Source organism: Coregonus clupeaformis, chromosome 16 (assembly GCF_020615455.1).
Source record: "Coregonus clupeaformis isolate EN_2021a chromosome 16, ASM2061545v1, whole genome shotgun sequence".
NCBI lineage: Eukaryota > Metazoa > Chordata > Actinopteri > Salmoniformes > Salmonidae > Coregonus > Coregonus clupeaformis.
Window position 1 is genome coordinate 54,640,831 of NC_059207.1, and position 22,433 is coordinate 54,663,263.

The window sequence follows — 22,433 nt, forward strand, 5'->3', positions numbered from 1 at the left end:
AGATTATCTATTTAACTTGTTTTGGCAATGTAAACATATGTTTCCCATGCCAATAAAGCCCTTGGAATTGAATTGAATTGAGAGAGAGCGAGCGAGCGGGGGGGGGGGCGAGCGGGCGGGGGAGAGGGAGAGTGTTTGCGAGAGAGAGTAGTGTCGTACTGTTCTTTCCTTTGTGTTTTTCTTTTATGTCTGTATATTTGAAAGTATCGTAGGGGTTAATTGCTGGTGACATTAAATGAGTTCCAATTGTGGTCCGTCGGTCCGTACCCCTCTCCCCCTCTCTCCCTCTTTCTCCCTCTCTCTCCCTCCTTCTCTCACGAGGGTCAGCGTGACCTCGACCGTATGACCCAGAAGTGATGTAGGCGAGAACTTCCTTGCAGTGTTGAATGAGCACCAGTTAGTGCTTCCTAAAGACAACAAGACCAAGGCGGACGAAACCTGAGCCCAGTGATAATACCACTTGCCTCCCCTCCCTCTACCCCTGCATCACCTCTCTCGCCGCCTCCATCCATCCCACCTCTGCCTCTCCCTCCTGCCTTCACCATCTGCCTTTCCCACTGCCAAGGGGACAGGACAGGGGTAGCCCTCCCCCTGCTCCCCTCTCAGGGGTAGCCCTCGCCCCTGCTCAAACACGGGCCAAAGGAAGTGCACAACATTTAGTTAAACATTTATGCTCGACTGGTGCATGGCCGGCATATGAATGTATGTGGGTGAGGACTCATTGTGTCCGTTTGGATTGTGTTAAAAACATAACTCCCTGAGCTGGTGTGGTGAGTCACATGGGAGACTCTACTAGATCCTACTAGCTTCTGTAAATATACTACATCAGAACCCAGCACCTAGTCTTGCCTAGCCTCTGTAAACAGACTACATTAGAGCCAATGAGGACTGGAGTTGGTCAGGTGCTCACCACTACCTTGTTCTATGAGTTGTTTAACACCATCTAAAATATGATGACTACTGGCACCTACAGTGCCTTCAGAAAGTATTAATGCCCCTTGACTTATTCCACATTTTGATGTGTTACAGCCTGAATTACAAATGGGTGAAATATTTTCTCCATCTACACACAATACCCCGTAATGACAAAGTGAAAACATGTTGTTAGACATTTTTGCAAATGTATTGAAAATTAAATCCAGACATCTCATTTACATAAGTATTCACACCCCTAAGTAAATACTATGTAGAAGCACCTTTTGGTAGCTATTACAGTTTTGAGTTGTCTTGGGTATGTCTGTATCGGCTTTGCACATCTGGATTTGGGGATTTTCACCCATTCTTCCTTTCAGATTTTCTCAAGCTCTGTTGAGTTAGATGGGGAGCAGCAATCTTCAAGTCTTTCCACCGATCTTCAATGGGATTCAAATATGGGCTTTGGCTGGGCCATTCAAGGACGTTCACATTCTTGTTCTGAAGCCATTCCAGCGTTTCTTTGCCTGTATGCTTGGGGTCATTGTCCTGTTGGAACGTAAATCTTCACCCCAATCTAAGGTCGTTTGCACTCTGAAGCAGGTTCTCATCAAGGACTTGCCTCTATTTGGCTGCTTCATTTATGTTTTCACTTTGTCCTTATGGGGTATTGTGGGATGGTTAAGAAAATCTATTTAATCCATTTTGAATTCAGGCTGTAAAACAACAAAATGTGGATAAGTCAAGGGGTATGAGTACCTTCTGAAGGCACTGTAAATATAAAGAGTACGGGTAGGCACCTAGAATGAGTACTTCCACCTATTCCAGTCGACTTCAAGCACGAATCAGAGTCCAGCACATAGCCTCTGTCAAACACTCAGTAGTAGGTACATATGGCTGTGTTTGTGTAGTTGTTGAGAATGTCACGGACTGTGCTGTCTGGAGTGGTGCAGAGAAGCGATGTATGAAGAGGGGATGAGGGGTAGGGAGGGTATGGAGCTGATGGCGTGACCTTTAAACAGAGCCCTGGCTGCCTGCCTCCTCTGAGAAGGGTCTGGATTAGAGTAGTCTTCTACCTCCAGCTGCTATACAGTACTCTTAACAGCCTGTGGAGACCATGACATGCACACAGAGTAGTGTATACACACACACACAAAGGGAAGGCCAACAAGTCTGGTTTGATTGAGGTTTCTAAATAAGCCACTTCGTGATTGATGAATTTAGTAGAGGACACTTTGATGTCAGAGAGGAGTTTGCATAATCAACAGGTGGCTTTGGTCATCTAGAACGCTATGGGCCCTGGTCAAAAGTAGTGCACTATAAAGACAATGGGTTGCCATTTTGGACGCAGACCTAAAGAGAGGTGTGTGTGTAAAATCTCAATCATGATGTAGGGTAGGGGATCTGTGGCATTTGCCGCTGACAGACGACGCGCTTGGCTAACGTTTGATCTCTGCATGGTACAATTCTCTCTCTCTCTCTCTCTCTCTCTCTCTCTCTCTCTCTCTCTCTCTCTCTCTCTCTCTCTCTCTCTCTCTCTCTCTCTCTCTCTCTCTCTCTCTCTCTCTCTCTCTCTCCATTCAGATATTGAAACGTCAAAGAAGATTGACTGCACTTGAATGGAATAAAAGTTGCCTATTGAAACTGGTGGATTTATTTTGATAGCGACAATTACTAGCATGAGTGAGATTATCCGGAATAACCTTTGTTCAATAAAATAATGTATTTTCGGAGGCTGTCATGTCCGCCTTCAGAAAGATCCACAGTGAGACAAGAGAGGAGAAGAGGATGCAGATAAAGGGATTAGAGTTCTCTTTGGGATTTCTTATTTGTTAGGTGTTGTTTACTCTGTTCAGAAAACAACAACTTTTTAATCTAATACCTGTTTAGCAGTGGCACATGCACGCAGCGTGTAGCTCAGTTGGTAGAGCATGGCGCTTGCAACGCCAGGGTTGTGGGATCGATTCCCATGGGGGACTAGTAGGGGAAAAGAGTAGGTAAAATGTATGCACTCACTGCTGTAAATCGCTCTGGATAAGAGCGTCTGCTAAATTACTAAAATGTAAATGTAAGTATTACCCACCTTCTCCTTCTTTTTAGGATTATTATTATTATTATTAAGTACTATAGTAGCCTATATGTACAGTGGGGAGAACAAGTATTTGATACACTGCCGATTTTGCAGGTTTTCCTACTTACAAAGCATGTAGAGGTCTGTAATTTTTATCATAGGTACACTTCAACTGTGAGAGACGGAATCTAAAACAAAAATCAAGAAAATCACATTGTATGATTTTTAAGTAATTAATTTGCATTTTATTGCATGACATAAGTATTTGATCACCTACCAACCAGTAAGAATTCCGGCTCTCACAGACCTGTTAGTTTTTCTTTAAGAAGCCCTCCTGTTCTCCACTCATTACCTGTATTAATTTGTAAGTAGGAAAACCTGCAAAATCGGCAGTGTATCAAATACTTGTTCTCCCCACTGTATAAGTCAGTCTGTCATGCCTTTAAATACAATCAAGCTTTTTATTTCGAAAATAAAATAATAAATGAAATGTTCTGGCTAATTAGGCTATGGCCTAAGTATTAAGACAACAAAACAGAACACAACAGAAGAACATGTCAATAAAATAACAAATGGAGCTTTGAATAATTAAATAATAAATTAATAATGTTCTGGATATTATTAGGCTACTATGGCCTAAGTATTAAGACAACAGAACAGAACACAACAGAAGAATGCATCAATAAAATAACAAATGGCGTCTTGAATAATTAAATAATAAATAAATAAAATGTTCTGGATATTATTAGCTATAGGCTGACCAATGGCCTAAATATTAAGACAACAGAACACAAAAGAAGAACACATATTTTAGGAGAGGTCCAGCAGGGAGCCCTATGCCCTGTACTCCAAGGATAGCTGGTGGTCATCTCTTGCCGCTGGCAAGCTGACATCAAATAGAAATTGAATAACTGATATGAATGATTTACTATAAAACGACATTAACCAACTTATTTATCTTCAGCTGGTTAAACTTGGGCCAGAGAAATGTTGCCACCTTGTGTAGGTCTTTGATGTCCGCCTTCCTCACTAACCATTCACTGTGTCGTTGTCGCACAACAGCCTGGCAGTGATGCTTTAGTCTCTCTGACCATAGACACAAGATTCAGAGAGGGGTATTTGTCTCCCTCCAGTTCCTTCTGTGCGTCATAAAACGTCTTGAGGAACTCCAGGAGAAACTGCAGGTAATCAGGGGAGATTTGATTTTCTTTACTCTCTCACTTTCTCCACGGGCCTCCAGCTTTTCGTGCACACGTTCTGGACAGACTTCAGGGTCAGGTACACTGTGCTAAATCTTGTGTCCCCCATCCGAAGCAGGGTCTTAGAGTTGGGCAGCCAGTCCAGACGGCTAGACATACTTGATAGAGGGCACATCATAAACTTTCAAAACCAGTGCATGGAAAAACAAGGTTGCCCACATGGAAATGCCCACATTGAAGGCTACATAACATGATATTAATTATATTTCTATAATGCATTGTTGGTATGACATGGTTGGACATATATAAAGCACAAATTAATTAGGATAAAATGTCGTATTTTTTGTAAAAAAAAGAAAATAATACTTATCATATAGCCTACCTGAACAGTGACTTTGCTGCGGTTAGGGTTTCAGCGATGTCAGACACATCAATGGCCAGTACTAATCTGTCAAGGCCATGACGTAGCACCATATTTAGAACGTGATACTGACAGTCCAGCTTCTGATATGGCCGAAGGGCAAGAACGATGTTGGAGCCCTGGTCAGTCTCCCAAACAATTCTGCTCAGGGACATAGCGTCGAGGCCAAACTGTCACAAGCAGCTTCACCCAATTCCCGCTATTCTCCCCAGTTTGAGTCTTTAGCTGGAAACACAGCCATGGTCAGGTTTCTTCCAATTAACTGGAACTCTTTTTAGTTATGAAATGACATGTTGTCGTCAGATAATTAAGCTTCTGATAGTCATCAGTCCACATGTCTGTCGTCATCCCCACTGTGCCCTCTTTCAGGATATCGTTTACCTTATCTGTAAATTCTTCTTTTGTGTTCTGCCATACTCTTTCAAATGGCAGAGACGGTGTTGTGGCTGGGTAGAACGGAGCTGGCAGACACCGTTCCATAAGTGGCTCCCTGGGCAAGCTCCTCAAAGCCTGGGCCTTCGACGGTATAGAATGGCCTGACGTCTTCGCAACAAAAACGGACACATTTGTCAGTCACTGCCTGTTTTTGTTTTCTTTGAGACTGTTACCGTTTTGTTGATGAAAGCTGTCATAGAAGCTTGGCCTTAGGAGGAGGCTGTCGCGCCACGACATTGTGCAAAATGGCGCTGCAGGGAAGAAGTATCGGTCGTCTTGCTGTCACAACTTAGAAAGGCCTCGCATTCTCTGCACTTGACATGGCCAGTTGATTCTCCCGTTGTTTCAACAACAAAGTAAAATGACTTCCGCACATCTGATTTTCCCATTCCCCCACGGCAAGTTTCTTTTTAATATCCTTGGCATCCATTTCGCTGTAACATTATAATGGTATAACAGAGTGTATTGATGTGATATACACTGAGTGTACAAAACATTAGGAACACCTTCCTAATATTGAGTTGCACCCCTTTTGCCCTCAGAACAGCCTAAATTCGTCAGGGACGCTGGCCCATGTTGACTCCAATGCTTCCCACAGTTGTGTCAAGTTGGCTAGAAGTCCTTTGGGTGGCGGACCATTCTTGATACACACGGGAAACTGTTGAGTGTGAAAAACCCAGCAGCTTTGCAGTTCTTGACCAAAACCGGTGCGCCTGACACCTACTACCATACCCTATTCAAAGGCACTTACATCTTTTGTCTTGCCCATTCACCCTCTGAATGGCACACATACACAATCCATGTCTCAATTGTCTCAAGGCTTAAACATCCTTCTTTAACCTGTCTCCTCCCCTTCATCTACACTGATTGAAGTGGATTTAACAAGTGACATCAATAAGGGATCATAGCTTTCACCTGGATTCACCTGGTCAGTCATGGAAAAAGTAGATTGTTCCTAAAGTTTTGTACACTCAGTGTCTGATTGGTTATCCTACGTTCAGACCCTACGCTATTGGCCAGTCACAGATGCATGCATGTGTCACATGAAAAGAGCATGGCAGGGAAGGCACATTTTAGCAAATAGGGAACGTTTTTGCTGCCTCAAGAAATTGGATTTCTGTAAACTTTTCAGTTAGAAAAACAAGAAGTAAGAAACAAGTGTAATAAGATGGCAGCTTCAGCAACCCGGACAGCGCAATACACACCGCAGCCTGTGCCTGCTCCTGCTGCTGATAGGGTGGAGGAGAGGGAGGTGTGCCAATCACACAGGCACGCGCTGTCATTTATGTCTATTTTTTACATGTCGGCCTGAATTCTTGAAAACACAGGCCCGTCCTGAACCTGTCGGGTTGGGGCTGAAATTGAGAACTCTAGAAGGGATACGTTTGAAGTGAAAGTGGTGGATGTCGTTCACTTGATCTCTGCTCCTATGAAGACCAGCTCATGTACCAATCCTCTGTTCTACCCACTGCCTCAAACCAGTTTAGCTCTCTCTCGCTCTCTCTCTCGCTCGCTGTGGTAGCCATGTTGTCCACTCCAGTGCGTGTAAAGAGGAGGACAAGGGGGGAGAGAGTGAATGACCAGGCGAGAGAGAGAGTCATTGAACGAGAGGGGGAGCAAGAGAGGAGGGAGGCCTGCCTGGTTGTGGGCCTGCTCTGTGCTCTCTGCTCTAATCACATTCCAGCAGGCTCTTGCCTGGTCTGTCTGTCGGTCAACCAGCAGCAATATCTCTCCGTGCTCAGCTCAGCTTGCTCTGCATTCCACAACTTTGGGGGCTTTCCAAGAGGAGGGCGAGCGGAACGCCACAGATTCCTCCCTCCCCCTCCTCCTCCCCTCCCCCGCCCGACGGAGCCATCAAAGGGCCTCAGCCACTTCAAAGGCCACGCTGAGGCTAGGTGTTGATCACAGCAATCCGCCCCGGTCCACTTTTAGCCCCCCCTCCGGACTTTGAGCCACAACGTTCCCTCCCTCCCTCCGCCCCCTCCATTTAGATATTCAGACCAGCCCAGGGTCCGTGGGGTTCCATAGCCTGGCTGTGGCATTAATCAGGACCCATTAACTTGTGACATTCACTCTGGTTTTAGGCCCAAGAATCATGATTTGAAGGGACTGGTGTGAGCTAGGTGATGTTTTACTATGGAGAGGGATCCAACTGTTATCAGCGCTGCAGCATTAGTTGTGTGGGAGAAGTGAGTGTACTGTAGAACGATTATGAAAAGTAATGTTAGGCTTCAGAAGGAGTATGTACCCTCAATGTATTGGCTTTATTCTGGAAATATGCTTCTTGTTAGATGATTGACGTAACAAAGTTAATGATGTGGTCTTTTAACACCGCTAACTCTGCTGAGAGGTCGGTCTGTTTCACAGTTCCAATTTTTGTCAGGGGCTCTTCGCTTCAAGACAATAACTATAAATAAGTTATTAGGGTGTGTGTGTGTGTGTGTGTGTGCGTGTCACTTATTAACAACCTCCACTGTTGTCTCTGTCAGTGATATGTTAATGACTGTGACACCTGTGAAGTCAGTGAATAATTGATGCATATTTAGAATCATGCTCAACTCACCCACTTTTACTGCCAATGCGGTTAGCACAATAAGCGTATTACTCTCACTATGCATGTAGATACTCTCTGCTGCTCTTTAGTGGGGGAGTGGGTGCGTGTTGCAACGCCCCAAAATGATGGCGTCCGACCAACTTTGACCTATGAACTTTGTCGGCCTTTGTTCCGCCTTTGACTGAAAGTGACACCACAGAGGGAGTTGAGTCCACACACACACACACACACACACACCCCATCTCAGGCTCTGCTCTAAGCTAATAGAGTCACCACTGCGGCCTGTCTCTCTGTATTAAAGCTGTCAGCTCCAGACTCCTGCACTACATATCCGAATATTGACATGGTATTAAGTGTCCTCTTCCAGTGTCCCCCTTACACACTGAAACCACCACACTTGTTTGCTTTCCCCGTTGCTATGAAGATGGTCGTGAGGGCGGAGGTGACGTTTAGGGGGGTTAAGGAGAGGACAAGGGGGCGGGGAGTGTTGGGATGGCAAAGCACTCAGCTTGTAACATAGTGGGCCGGCTTATTTTGTGGGCTTGCCAGCTGGAGGGTAATGCCATTTAAACAGACAGGCATACTGAGGGGGGGAGTTTGTGAAGCAGAGACTGGTTCTGCCTGCTGCCCTTGGGCCTCTAAGAGAAAACCCTAGTTGTATTACACACTGGTACTACTGTCACCACTGTTAGCATACTAGCTAGACTACACAAACATAATTTGCTTGTTTCCTTGATTCACGTCAACATACTCCCTCTGACTCACACAAACCTCTTCAAACGTCTCCTTATTCACCACCTGTGATTGAACGTTACATTGCACAGACATTCAGAGCGGCGGCATAGCGTTGGTCAGGCTAGGCGTGTTGTTCCATCATCTGTGGATGGGAGTAAAAAAGAGGAGTACTGGGATCCTTTACTGAGATAAGGTTACATCGGGAGAAAGGGAGGGAGGGAGGTAGAGGGGGGGGTGGCCCCACCTGTAGGTCCTCCCAGCTATTACTCCTGTAACGGGATCCCCCCCTTCTCTCTCTCTCTTTCTCTCCTCGCTCTCTCGCTCCGCTCCTCAAGGCTACCAGCCCCCTTTGAAGTTATTTACAGTGCTGGGAAATGATGTAGAAAGAGGAGAGAGCTACTCGATTGCTACAGTACTTCATAGGCCCAGTCAGTCAGAATGTTTTGGTTTGGTCTCTCACTTTCATTCTCTCTCTCTCTTTCACTTTCATCCTCTCTCTCCCTTTCTCTCTCCCTTTCTCTCTCACTTTCTCTCTCTCTCTCTCTCTCTCTCTCTCTCTCTCTCTCTCTCTCTCTCTCTCTCTCTCTCTCTCTCTCTCTCGCTCTCGCTCTCGCTCTCGCTCTCTCTCGCTCTCTCTGTCTGTGTGTGCGTCTGTCCTTAGTCACTGTTCAGACTGGAGAGGAAAAGCTTTCGATACAACATGTTTGATTGAGAAAGAGACAGACTTGACAACCCAACAGCGAGAAGGGCCGGATAAAGAGAGAGAATGCAATATCAGAGAGAGAGACTATTCCTATGGATCGGACATCCTCATGGAGAAACAGATGGAGTGGAACTGTGTGGCAATAACTCTCTGTGAAACCCACTCTTTGGCTGCTGGGACAGAGTTTAAATGACATGCATCGACAGGAAACTGGCACGGCCACACGTGTGTGTGTCTGTGTGTGTGTGTGTGTGTGTGTGTTCTCGGTAAAGTTCTCCCCGCTATGTGTGAGCATGTTATTGCGAGCGAGCATCCAGGTCTGAGGATGAGGTATCACTGGAAGTATTTGGGGAGTGGGGTCATTGAGTTCACGGTGGGAGAAGTTTGGGGGAGAATTGACACACACTTGCCTTCGCCAGTACCAGTATCATTCATTGAGAGCTGTAGTGCCCTGATCTCTCTCTCTCGCGCGCACACACTGGAACACACACGTCTATAGCCTAGCTTAGGGAACACAGGTGGGTGAGACAAGAGAAGAGGACTGGCTTGGTTCCCAGGTTCTTCTTCTCTGGTGTATTTCTGTGTACACGTGAAAAGGTGCTAGCTCCTCCTCTTCCCAAAATAAAGAGAGAAACCTAGAAACCTTAACCAACAGCTCTAGTGGTTAATCATTGGACCAGACTGACCTAGAGAACATCTAGTGAAACCTGTCACTCTGCCAGACCCTGGTGGCACCACTACCATATCATTGTTGATGGCACTATAGCTGATGGTACTATTTGTGATGGCATTCTTTTTGATGGAACTCTTTTTGATCACTGTATTTTCATGGCAGTGCTTGGGATGGCACAGTGTTTGTGGTGGCATGGTGTTTGTGGTAGGGCCGGAACGATACCAGTATTGCGATACTCGTTAGTATCATGGCAAGGAAACAAAACACAAAGCAGATTTAATTTCTTTAGGAAATCAGCCCTAATGTTGGAAACAAACATCATTATGTTGTCATCCAGAGTCACATGTATTTATTTTCCAAGCTATAGCACACTATATTCCATACTGCCGGTTTTTACAGGACCAAAGAGTGAACCCTGCTTCGTGTTTTCACTTTTGCCATGGAATAAATATTGCAATACTGGTATCGTCCCTGGCCATAGTTTGTGGTGGCACAGGGTTTGTGGTGGCATGGTGTTTGGGATGGCACGGTGTTTGGGATGGCATGGTGTTTAGGATGGCATGGTGTTTGGGATGGCATGGTGTTTGGGATGGCACGGTGTTTGGGATGGCATGGTGTTTAGGATGGCATGGTGTTTGGGATGGCACGGTGTTTGGGATGGCATGGTGTTTGGGATGGCACGGTGTTTGGGATGGCACGGTGTTTGGGATGGCATGGTGTTTGGGATGGCACGGTGTTTGGGATGGCACGGTGTTTGGGATGGCACGGTGTTTGGGATGGCAAGGTGTTTGGGATCGCAGTTTGGGATGGCATGGTGTTTGGGATGGCACGGTGTTTGGGATGGCACGGTGTTTGGGATGGCACGTTGTGCCTGTGGCCTTGTTCCCTCCATTGTGATTGTCAGTGACACCGATCTGCATCACAACCTAAATGCTGTCATCACCAGACGGTGCCCTGATGTACCATAGTGCCCTAGACTGCTTCTCAAATGGACCTTATTCCCTACTGAGCCCTAGGGGCTATGGTATAAAATGGTGCACTATAAAGGGAACAGGGTGCCATTTCATGCACAATGTTAGCCTATATTAGAACCACAGTAGTTGGGATACTGTAAGTCCCTGTGCTGAGCTGCTCTGTGACATGGTCGTCTGCTTGGTTGTAGCTTTTTTTTGCCAATGCCAAAGATAGTTTTTTTTTAGGAGCCTGTTTCATTTCCTTTCATAACTGGGATTTGAGAATAAAACAGAGGGTTCGTTTCAGTGATTCCTTTGGTTTGAGAATAATACAGAGGGTTCGTTTCAGTGATTCCTTTGGTTTGAGAATAATACAGAGGGTTCGTTTCAGTGATTCCTTTGGTTTAGCATGTTACTGAGCACAGCGCCATACCCAGGAGAAATGACGTTGGTACTATCCATTGTCACGCTCGTCTAAGGAGGAGGACCAATGCGCAGCGTTGAAGGTGAACATATTTATATTTATTAGGGTATGATCACACGATCAAAACAACAGACGAAAACGTGATGTCTACGGTTGAACACAAACCAAATAAGAACAAGAAACCACAAACAATGAATGCCTAACGGCTACCTAAGTATGACTCCCAATCAGAGACAACGAGCTACAGCCCTCTCTGATTGGGAGCCACCCTGGCCAACATAGAAATACAACGACTAGAACATAAACAAATGAACACCCTGGCTCAACATACGAGAGTCCCCAGAGCCAGGGCGTGACAGTACCCCCCCCCAAAGGCGCGGACTCCGACCGCGCCAACCAAACACAACAGGGGAGGGACCGGGTGGGCTCTCCGCCTCGGCGGCGGATCCGGCTCCGGACATGACCCCCACTCCTTCTCTAAACCCCCAAAGTACCCCTGGTCCGGTCTGGCCCTGCTGACCGGAGCTGGACTGCACACTGGTGGAGCGGATAGCTTCAGCTCCGTAGTGGAGCAGTTGACCGGGACCTTACCAGGCACCGGTGACCCAGGCACGGGTTGTGCTGGACTGACGACGCGCACCCCTGGCTTGGTGCGTGGAGGAGGAACGGGCCTTACCAGGCTGACGACGCACACCGTAGGCTTGGTGCGTGGAGCAGGGACAGGCCGGACTGGGCTGACGAAGCACACCTCTGACTTGGTGCGGGGAACAGGAACGGGCCGAGCCGGGCTGACGAAGCGCACCACTGACTTGGTGCGGGGAGCAGGAACGGGCCGAGCCGGGCAGACGAAGCGCACCACTGACTTGGTGCGGGGAGCAGGAACGGGCCGAGCCGGGCTGACGGGCGCACCACTGACTTGGTGCGGGGAGCAGGAACGGGCCGGACCGGGCTGACGAGCGCACCACTGACTTGGTGCGGGGAGCAGGAACGGGCCGCGACGGGCTGACGCAAACGCACCACTGACTTGGTGCGGGGAGCAGGAGCGAGCCGGACCGGGCTGACGAAGCGCACCACTGACTTGGTGCGGGGAGCAGGAACGGGCCGAGCTGGGCTGACGAAGCGCACCACTGACTTGGTGCGAGTGGCAGGAACAGGCCGGACCGTACTGGGAACACACACCACTGGCCCCACGTGGGGATCAGGAACAGGCCGGACCGGACTGGCAACACACGCCAGTACCTCTCGCCGTGCCTCTACATCCTCCATCCCCTCTTCGACCAGTGGCTCCCGTAACCTGGCGGCCTCCTCTGGCAACCCGCTGGGCCGCTCTATCGCGGCCTCCTGCTGGTCCGACGTCGTGAGCCCGCCCCTAAAAAATTTCTGGGAGTCTCTCCTCCCCGTGGGCCAGGCCTCTATAATTCTCGCCCAACTCTCACTCTTCTGCTTCCAATCTCCGCCATTCAGCTCCTCATTCGGCTTGACCCAGTCGAAGCTCTTCCTCCACTGTTCCCAAGTCCACCCACTCTGCTCCTCACTAGGCTGCTTGGTCCAGTTCTGGTGGTTTCTTCTGTCATGCTCGTCTGAGGAGGACCAATGCGCAGCGTTGAAGGTGAACATATTTATATTTATTAGGGTATGATCACACGATCAAAACAACAGACGAAAACGTGATGTCTACGGTTGAACACAAACCAAATAAGAACAAGAAACCACAAACAATGAATGCCTAACGGCTACCTAAGTATGACTCCCAATCAGAGACAACGAGCTACAGCCCTCTCTGATTGGGAGCCACCCTGGCCAACATAGAAATACAACGACTAGAACATAAACAAATGAACACCCTGGCTCAACATACGAGAGTCCCCAGAGCCAGGGCGTGACATCCATACATAATCTCTGTCTGTCTGTCGCTCTGTGTGTGTGCGTGTATTGATTTTAGCTGAGGAATCAAATTGTCTTCTATTTGCTCCAATCTGCCTGCTCTTTGAAGTTGACATCCTGGGGTATCAGCAGCAGCATTGTCTAAGATGATCATGTACAAGGAGTACTGTGCTGGGAATGTAGTGTTGTAGCTAACACAACCATCTTCACACACACACACCCACACACACACACACACCCTTTGAAGCTGTAATGGTTCTAGTTTTTCTAAATCAGGGCCGGGCAGATGTTTGTGAAATCTTTGTCCCACACAGCGTATCTTTAAGTTTTTGACTTTATGTTTTGTTTACCCCATATGTAACTCTGTGTTGTTGTTTTTATCGCACTGCTTTGCTTTATCTTGGCCAGGTCGCAGTTGTAAATGAGAACTTGTTCTCAACTGGCTTACCTGGTTAAATAAAGGTGAAATAAAATAAAATAAGTTAGTAGGGCCCTACCACTTTGTGTAGCCGTTAGCGATGATGCTAACGATAACTGTCTTCTGGTAGATGGAAAGGCTTTCCCAAAAACCTTCTCAATGAAATGTTAACTACAAAGTAGCCTATGCCTACCTGCCAGAATGATATCATGAATATTTGTAAAAATCCAGTAGCGATTTGTTTAGCAAACTCTGCAGTCACGTGTGCTACAGAAACACTGCTAACCAACAAGTATCTTGCTGGTGCACACTGAAAAAGTGGTTTAAGCATTGTTTTGAACTTAAAACATCCAATTTGGATGTTTTTCTATTAAAAAAGTGTGATTTTTGAGAGCGAAAACCTGAAAAAGCAGTGAAAAATCTGAAACCTGGAAAAACAAAACTGAGAAAACGGAATTTGGAGAAAAACTAAACGGAATTAGGCAAAAAAATGAGGGCCTAAGTTAGTCAAACAGATGGGGGTGGAACTAATGAATAGGGCACATTACAGTTGACAAATGAGACTGAAGGAAGGTGGAGAGTTTGGTTGGAGAGCAGAGCAGTAGGGGAAGCTAGCTAGCCTTGTCCTGCCTTGAGTTTCCTCCTCCTAGCTCTGAACCCTATCAAGTACTTTCAGGCAGGGGCAGTATAGCATGCTGCGACTCAGACAAAAAAAAAAACGTGGGGAGCGATTTACCATTTTTGGGGTTGTGGGAAAGGAGGAGGTGGGGGGGGTGGTATGTGGGGATGTAACCAGGGGCACAAAGTGATGGTGAAAAAGTGAGGGATGGGGGAAGGGGGTCTGAATTAGTAGTTGTTGGATGATCAAAGGAAGAGAGAATTGTGTCTCTGACAGAGGAGAATGGTGTGACTTGCATTTAGATTTCCTTTGAGAGGGGAGGACAAGAAATAGTCCTAGAAGTAGGGCTTGTTTTGATCCCATTACAAACCCAAATCGGCTCAGTCCACTCCTACAGGTGGAGAAGGAAAAGGAGCTGGGGGATGGTGGGAACCCACCTCTCATCACTACCTCACATTTCAACTGAATCCATGATGTGTTTTTAATATTTTATGAGATTAAAGGATAGTCTCTCTCAACCACGTGACTTGAATATTAAATGGACATTAGTATTTGACTGAATTTCACTTCTTCACATCGTATGTCATCCCCTATAATGATATGACTATTTTTTAAAGCGCTTAAGACGAATCAACAAACAACATCCGTAACCCATATTTTAGAACTGCATTGCATTTATTGATTGAGATTATGTAAACATACAGTATTTGTTGGGAAAGCCGCAGCCCACCACTGTTCCAAACCAAACATCAAGGTTGTATTCATTAGTACATTCCGCAGCCAAATTATTAGCGACAAAATACGAAAACATTGGACAAGTTCAAGTAGTCGCTCCCTGTTTCAGTCCGTTTTCTTCCGTTTGGTACCTGTCCTTTAGTGCATACGACCCAAGTCTTTACAGTGTTTTCTGTAGCAGGAGCATTGAGCATGGGGGAGGGACCAGTTGAGTGACAAGCTGGGTTCAGATCACTGCCATGATTTCATTGAGAGTGTTGGCTGTGTAATGGGATACCCATGTGAAAGACTGCCTCCCCTCGGGGCGGGCAGAACTGGAGACACCATCGAGGAGAGGAGAGGGGGAAAGGGAGAATAGAGGAGTAGAAGAGAGGGGGGGATAGGAGAGGAGTGGGGGGGGGGGGGAGGGGGAAGAGAGGTGGGGAAGGAAGGAGAGGCACAAAGCGAAGTGGAGAAGTGTCATGGTGTGCAGTGCTTTGCCTGGCTGTGGGGCCAAGAGGTAGAGGCCTGCACGGGCATGACTTTGAACCCTGAGCCCTACCCATGCCTGCGACATTCAGACCCTCTCCGGGCCCGATTGCTTCTGCCAAATTTAAGGCCCTGCCCGAAACCCGAAATCAGAAATAACTTCCTCCGTTAGTAAATCCATTAGCTGCTCACTCGCTCCCTGCCGCAGCTCGCTCTGCATGCGCTCTGCTCATGGCGGCTCTGAGTCTGAGTTTCCATAGCAACGGCTCCGCTTGGGTTGCCCTGCTCAATGAAGAGACATGAGAGCAGGTAGCTGTTAGCTACTTTTTGTCACTCTAAACTCCGACAACACAAGGAATATTATTATTTTCTGTGAAATAATCTCTCCTGTCTTATATTTGACGAGGTTGAAGTACTTCTGACACCATGTTATGACCTTAGTCAGATATGACTCTACTGCGCAGCAGAGCACGAGCAAATGGTTCAGCTACAAAATGTTAGTGATCAATTTGGTGATACCCGAGCTCTGCCCGGTACTCTAGTTATTCCTGAAAAAAACGGCCCTAACCGGCCCTAACCCGATGTATAATGTCGGGGCCCGTCGGGCTCAGGTCGGGTAGCAGAGCTTTACATAGAGGGGATAGCTTCTGGAGCAGTGAGCACATGACAAGCTCTGCTGTTTCTGGACTGTGAGTGTGTGCCAAAGACCCCAAAACATTTGCCCCTTAATTCGATCCCAACTCTATATTACAAACCTTCCCTCAATCAAGGCATGTTTTCACATCGCTCGATGACCAACCAGCCTCTCTCTAGCAGTGTACCAGCAGTACAGATGGAGATAATGGTGGCCAGCCTCTTAAAAAACAACTCTGGCCGTAACAACAACAAAAGGCCCTTTTGGAGGTGCTGGGAAAGGACCAACACAATAGAACAGTGTTCCAGACTAAGGCAGGGAGACAGGCAGGGAGACAGGCAGGGAGACAGGCAGGGAGACAGGCAGGGAGACAGGCAGGGAGACAGGCAGGGTAGGTGGGGCCCATTCCCTCCCTTCTCCCACCATTTCTCCCTCCCTCTCTACCTCTGTTCGTTTTAGATACATTTCCCAATATGTCTGCCACAGCAACACCGGGGGGCAGTGAATGAATCCTGATTCAGTTGATTTCAGTGTGAAGTGGAAGGGTGGCATGATGATTAGATAATGTATACACTATGTAGGCATAGGGGAAAGAGCTGCTTGTCGCTCCTGACTTTTTTTTTCTCTTTCTCCCAGCTTTCAAAGATGGAATTATCATACCAAATGTGTAGCATAGACCTCTGTTCTCCCTTCTCCTGCCAACAGTAATATCGATCTACCTACCTAATACCTACCTATCTACAGTCATCTGTGCCAGGCAGCCTGAGCCTTCTATACTCCTCTGCTATGTTTACAGATCTCTCTCTCTCTCTCTCTCTCTCGCTCTCTCGCTCTCTCTCTCTCTCTCTCTCTCTCTCACATTCAAAGGGCTTTATTGGCATGGGAAACGTGTGTTTACATTGCCAAAGCAAGTGAAATAGATCATAAACAAAAGTGAAATAAACAGTGAACATTACACTCACAAAAGTTCCAAAGGAATAGAGACATTTCAAATGTCATATTATGGCTATATACAGTACAGTATTGTAACGATGTGCAAATAGTTAAAGTACAAAATGGAAAATAAACATAAATATGGGTTGTATTTACCCGATTAGGGCATCCACCCACGGTGCTCAGAATGACAGAAATCACATTTTAATTATGGTAATTCATATTAACAGAACAGGCAAGTCTTACCAAATTCTGATGTGCACTTTGATGTTAGAATAACTGTCCACATTTACTTTTCCTCAGCCAACAAGATGAGTAACGAACAGCAACATCACTAGCCTATGTCAATCTACTATCCCCCATAGTAGAAAAGTTGACATATTCTATCGGTCAGCTTGTTGAGAAAGAAATGGCCTATTCCAAACAGACTCTGGGACAGTTGTGGGATGATCATTGTGGGATGAATTCATACAACCAGTAGGCTACAGAAAAAAAAGGCAACCGATCAGAAGGTTTAGCTTAAAATAAACTATTATTTCTTCATATAAGCGCAGCAATCCGTAAAAGGCAGTAGGCTGCGCGCGAATGTTCGTTCCACAATGCAATTAGCGGGAAAACACCTTTGTCAAAAGGGCACTGCACATGCAAGCGGTTTGATGTGACAGAGATGACAAAATCCATTAGACATTTAGAAAGAGGGGTGATCTAATATGCAACAACTAGCATGGGTTGTTAATATGATTAAAGATTGTGCCTTTGGCTACTGGACAATGAAAGAAAGTTGATATCAAATAATTGCCTCCGGATATGGTCTGATTTTGGCTCGGCTACTTTGACGCAAGGTAAGACACGCCTCATATGTATTAAAACGTTCAGGTTTCAAACAATTAAATATATGTCTTCAAAATGCAAAGTGGTGTGTGACGCGCTGATGAAGCCTGCCTTCCGTTGCCTTTGCATTTCCTGTTTGAGATGCTGTAGCAGCAGCTCTCGTGTTGTCTGGCAGATTTTCCACTCAAAAGATCTGTATGCTGTACGCGTGTGATAAATAAGATACATAACGAATAAACTGTACAGACGCGGCAATTTCATTCCACTGAATTATGCAAATGTGTGTGTGTGTATATATATATATGGGCGGCAGGTAGCTTAGTGGGTAAGAGCGTTGTGCCAGTAACCGAAAGGTCGCTGGTTCTAATCCCCGAGCCGACTAGGTGAAAAATCTGTCGATGTGCCCTTGAGCAAGGCACTTAACCCTAATTGCTCCTGTAAGTCGCTCTGGATAAGAGCGTCTGCTAAATGACAAAAAAATAATAATAATAAAAAAAAAAAAAAAAATATAGGCCAAAAGCCGGCTATTACCGGTAACGGAAACCCTGGTCTGTGTGTTTGTGTGTGTTTAATGTTCAGATATTCCTTCCCCGTGGATGTCCCGAGGCTCTTTGATTTATCAAATTCAGCATCTGTGGTTCCAGTATGCCTCTAGACTAGTAATGATAGAGAGGTGTTCCTGTGGAGAATCCAATGTCTCTATCACATTACATCCTTCAGGGGGGGAAATAGGGATCTTCATAGAGAAGAGAGAACTCTCAAACGACATTGCACACTTTGTCAACATTCCTTTCCTATGACACACAATGGCCATCTTGGGCTATTTGCATTTAACCCCCAACTCTAACGCACACCCAATACGCATACCCCCCCCCCTTTGCCATATGGTGATGGAGTGACAAGCCTCCTCTAAAAGTATATGGACACACCTTCAAATTAGTGGATTCGACTATTTCAGCCACACCCGTTGCTGACAGGTATATAATAATCGAACGCACCGCCATGCAATCTCCATAGACAAACATTGGCAGTAGAATGGCCTTACTGAAGAGCTCAGTGACATTCAACGTGGCACTGTCATAGGATGCTACCTTTCCAACAAGTCAGTTCGTCAAATTTCTGCCCTGCTAGAGCTGCCCCGGTCAACTCGAAGTGCTGTTATTGTGAAGTGGAAACGTCTAGGAGCAACAACGGCTCAGCCTCGAAATGGTAGGCCACACAAGCTCACAGAACGGGACCGGCGAGTGCTGAAGCGTGTGTAGTGCGTAAAAATCGTCTGTCCTCGGTTGCAACACTACAGAATTCCAAACTGCCTCTGGAAGCAACGTTCGCACAAGAACTGTTCGTCGGGAGCGTCGGCTGGAGTGGTGTAAAGCTCAGACTCTGGAGCAGTGGAAATGCGTTCTCTGGAGTGACAAATCACGCTTCACCATCTAGCAGTCCGACAGACAAATCTGGGTTTGGCGGATGCCTGGAGAACGCTACCTGCCCCAATACATAGTGTCAACGGTAAAGTTTGGTGGAGGAGGAATAATGGTCTGGGGCTGTTTTTCATGGTTCGGGCTAGGCCCTTTAATTACAGTGAAGGGAAAGCTTAACGCTAAAGCATACAATTACATTCGAGACGATTCTGTGCTTCCAACTTTGTGGCAACAGTTTGGGGAAGGCCCTTTCCTGTTTCAGCATGACAATGCCCCGTGCACAAAGCGAGGTCCATACAGAAATGGTTTGTCGAGATCAGTGTGGAAGAACTTGACTGGCCTGCACAGAGCCCTGACCTCAACCCCATCGAACACCTTTGAGATTAATTGGAATGCCGACTGCAAGCCAGGCCTAATCGCCCAACATCCGTGTCCGACCTCACTAATGCTCTTGTGGCTGAATGGAAGCAAGTTCCCGCAGCAACGTTCCAAAGCCTTCCCATGTGGAGGCTGTTATAGCAGCAAAGGGGAGACCAACTCCATTTGAATGCCCATGATTTTGGAATGAGATGTTCGATGTGACCACATACTTTTGGCCATGTAGTGTACCTTTTTCAATGGTCCTGCTGCACACCTCACCCTAACTCCAACCAGCAGAGCAGCTCTCTCCCAAAGTGATGAAGTAGGGTTCAGAGGTCAGGGCAGGAAGAGAGAAAGAGGGTATCTGGGGTCATCCTCGGACCCAGAGGGTTCACTAAGATGTTGCTACTGGTCAGGGTGGCGAGGGGAGGGGATGGGGTTTTGTGACCTAAGGACACCAGCTTCCAACCTTTGGGTATCGGAGAAGGTTTCTTTTTATGCTCGAACAGATGTGTGCAGTTTACACTGTAGGTTTTTCTCTTGCTGTAGTTGTCTTGTTTTTATATTTCAATGCAACTTTTGTCTTGATTTGGTTCAGTTTGATGGCCCATGATGAGTCTTAAAGGCTCTACACAGTCTACTCAACGGCTCCGACGGAGGTTCGTTTGCGTAGGTCTCCATTTATATTTGTGCAACTGAATTTTTGGAGCGCAACGCAAACAAAGCACAGTTTGCGTAGACGGTGAAATCACTGTGTAGAGCCCTTTTACAGTAAGGTCAGTATATCCCTGTCTGGCTTAGGCCTAACAGGAATACGATTCATTCTTCAGGGCTTTACCTGTTGAGTTTACGAGGCTAGGCTGAGGCCCCACAGAGTAGGAAGGAAGAAAGGCTTTTAGATATACAGTATAACCTATTTAATACTGAGGTTCCAGCGCAGGAACACTCCACAGCAGTCCGTGTCATCACCACAGGAAATATTGGTGCAATACTTCAAGCATTTTGGGGAATGGAAATTAGGCTCCTTGAAGTTAGAAGCCTAGAAGTCAAGTGTTTTCTTTTTATGCCGTTTTTTTATTTGTATTTCTTTTTGTGTGGTTTCTGTGTTTTTGTTTTTGTTTGATGACGACATACTGTACCTCGTTAGGTCACCAAACCAGACGGGCCCATAGGGCCCTGGTCAAAAGTAGTGCACTATAAAGGGAATAAGGTGCCATTTGGGATGCAGACATATAGGTCTATTTCTAAATCCCCCTGCGTAATCAAAGAAGAGAAAGTCTGAAGGAAAGTAGCTAAAGAGCTTTTCTGAGATGAATCATGATGCATTAGTCTGTAATTACAGGGGGCTGCCTAGTGCCCCCCCACACACACACACACACACACACACACACACACACAAAGACTGAGTCAGCCAGCCTCTGTCATGTCTGCCCTCCTATCCTCAGTCCTCAGGGCTAATCTACTCTGCAGACATCCTCCCTCTGCTCCAGGACATAAAAATACAATGATATAGAATAGACTGGGCATTTCAATTACAGACATTCTACATTGTAGTCATTAGCAGACACTAACTTTGGCCTATAATCAGTGTGTTCGACCTGAAGCATTGCTGTGGTCTGAAGGGGGATTCTTTTTCCATTCTAGTTATTCTCTTTCTATGCTCTGAGGAATGGCACTGCAAACCCCAGGGTAATTTAGGATCCTTAGAGATAATAGGGGGATCACTTGAGATACTCTAGACACTGGGTAATGCGCAGTGGTGTGGAACTTAGCTACTTTACCACTGGCTTTTCTTTCATTTAAAGCCTTACATCCTTTTATAGTAATGTGTATGTGCCTGGCTGGCTGTTAACCCCTAGCACTGCTGCTTAGCTCGTAGGTATAGTGTATAAAGCGTGCTTAAATGGCAATCTCTTTGAGCCCGACCGCAAACACACACACACACCTGCACCAACGTGTATGTAATGTAATAAGGGACATTTAGGCTCTTGCAGAAGCACATTTTCCCCGGATCCCTCTAGAACGATTTGAACCCTATGCTATATCCTGAAAGATAATGAATCCCGTTTTATAAGTTGTGATATTGACCCAAGGTTTTTCCTCGTGTCTCCAGATGCATCCGCTGGGGCTGTGTAACAACAACGATGATGAGGACTTATACAAGTATGGCTGGGTGGGAGTGGTGAAACTGGAGCAGCCCGAGCTGGACCCCAGCTGCCTCACCGTCCTGGGAAAGGTAAGCAACACAGCTAGGTTATATACACACAGACGCACATGATGCATGGTCTCTGGGTAGGTGCTGGATGTAAAACAAGACCTCGGCCCGTATGTGTCAAGCATCTCAGAGTAGGAGTGTTGATCTGGGATCAGCTCCTGTACACACCAGAAAACTACACTCCTTCATCTATCAGCATGGGCAGATTCAGCCTGGCTGTGAAGTGAAGACAACTTGTGTTCAGCAACTTAATTAGAACGTTGTCGGTATTATTTATCTCTGATCCCTGGTTGTCAAGGGAACAGTTCGTTTACAGGTTTTGTTTTTCACCTCTCCTCCCCTTCTCTCCTCCTTTCGCTCCAAGAATCAGAAGAGAGGAACTGAATCCTTCCCTTGTCTCTCCCCTCCCCCCCTCTCCCCCCCTCCCCTCCACCAGACCCCCCTCTGGCGTCCAGAGTGGTATTTTATCATGGCTTTAATTAAGTGTCCTTCCTAATGGAACATACCACTTGTCCCTGAGGGACGGGGGGAGGCTATCGTCTCATTTATCCTGTACACGCCTGGCCTCGCCTTCCCAGTGACAGAAAGAGGGCAGCCATTCATAATTGAAGGAGCACTCCTTATAGCTGTATAGACATGCTAATGGTTGGGGCACTTTCTCCGGAGGCGACGGTTAGCGGTCGGTTGGCGCTCAATACTAGCTAGCGAGTAGGACAGAGAAGAACAGAACACGCAACACGCCAGGATCTGAAAGCTGAGCTAATGGTAATGCTAGAACGAAAGCACTCAACCACTCGAAACATATTGTACTATACCTCAGAATAGGACCTAGTGC

General features: G+C 46.6%; 1 protein-coding gene across 1 annotated transcript in view; it reads left to right on the top strand.

Annotated features, from left to right (window-relative positions):
- The window catches only part of LOC121584625 (E3 ubiquitin-protein ligase znrf3-like), a 99,053-nt gene that overhangs the window by 44,319 nt on the left and 32,301 nt on the right, over positions 1 to 22,433 (top strand). The window contains exon 2 of the mRNA XM_041900620.1: positions 21,497 to 21,619. Within this exon, the coding sequence (XP_041756554.1) occupies positions 21,497 to 21,619 (123 nt within the window). The remainder of the gene's footprint in view (positions 1 to 21,496; positions 21,620 to 22,433) is intronic.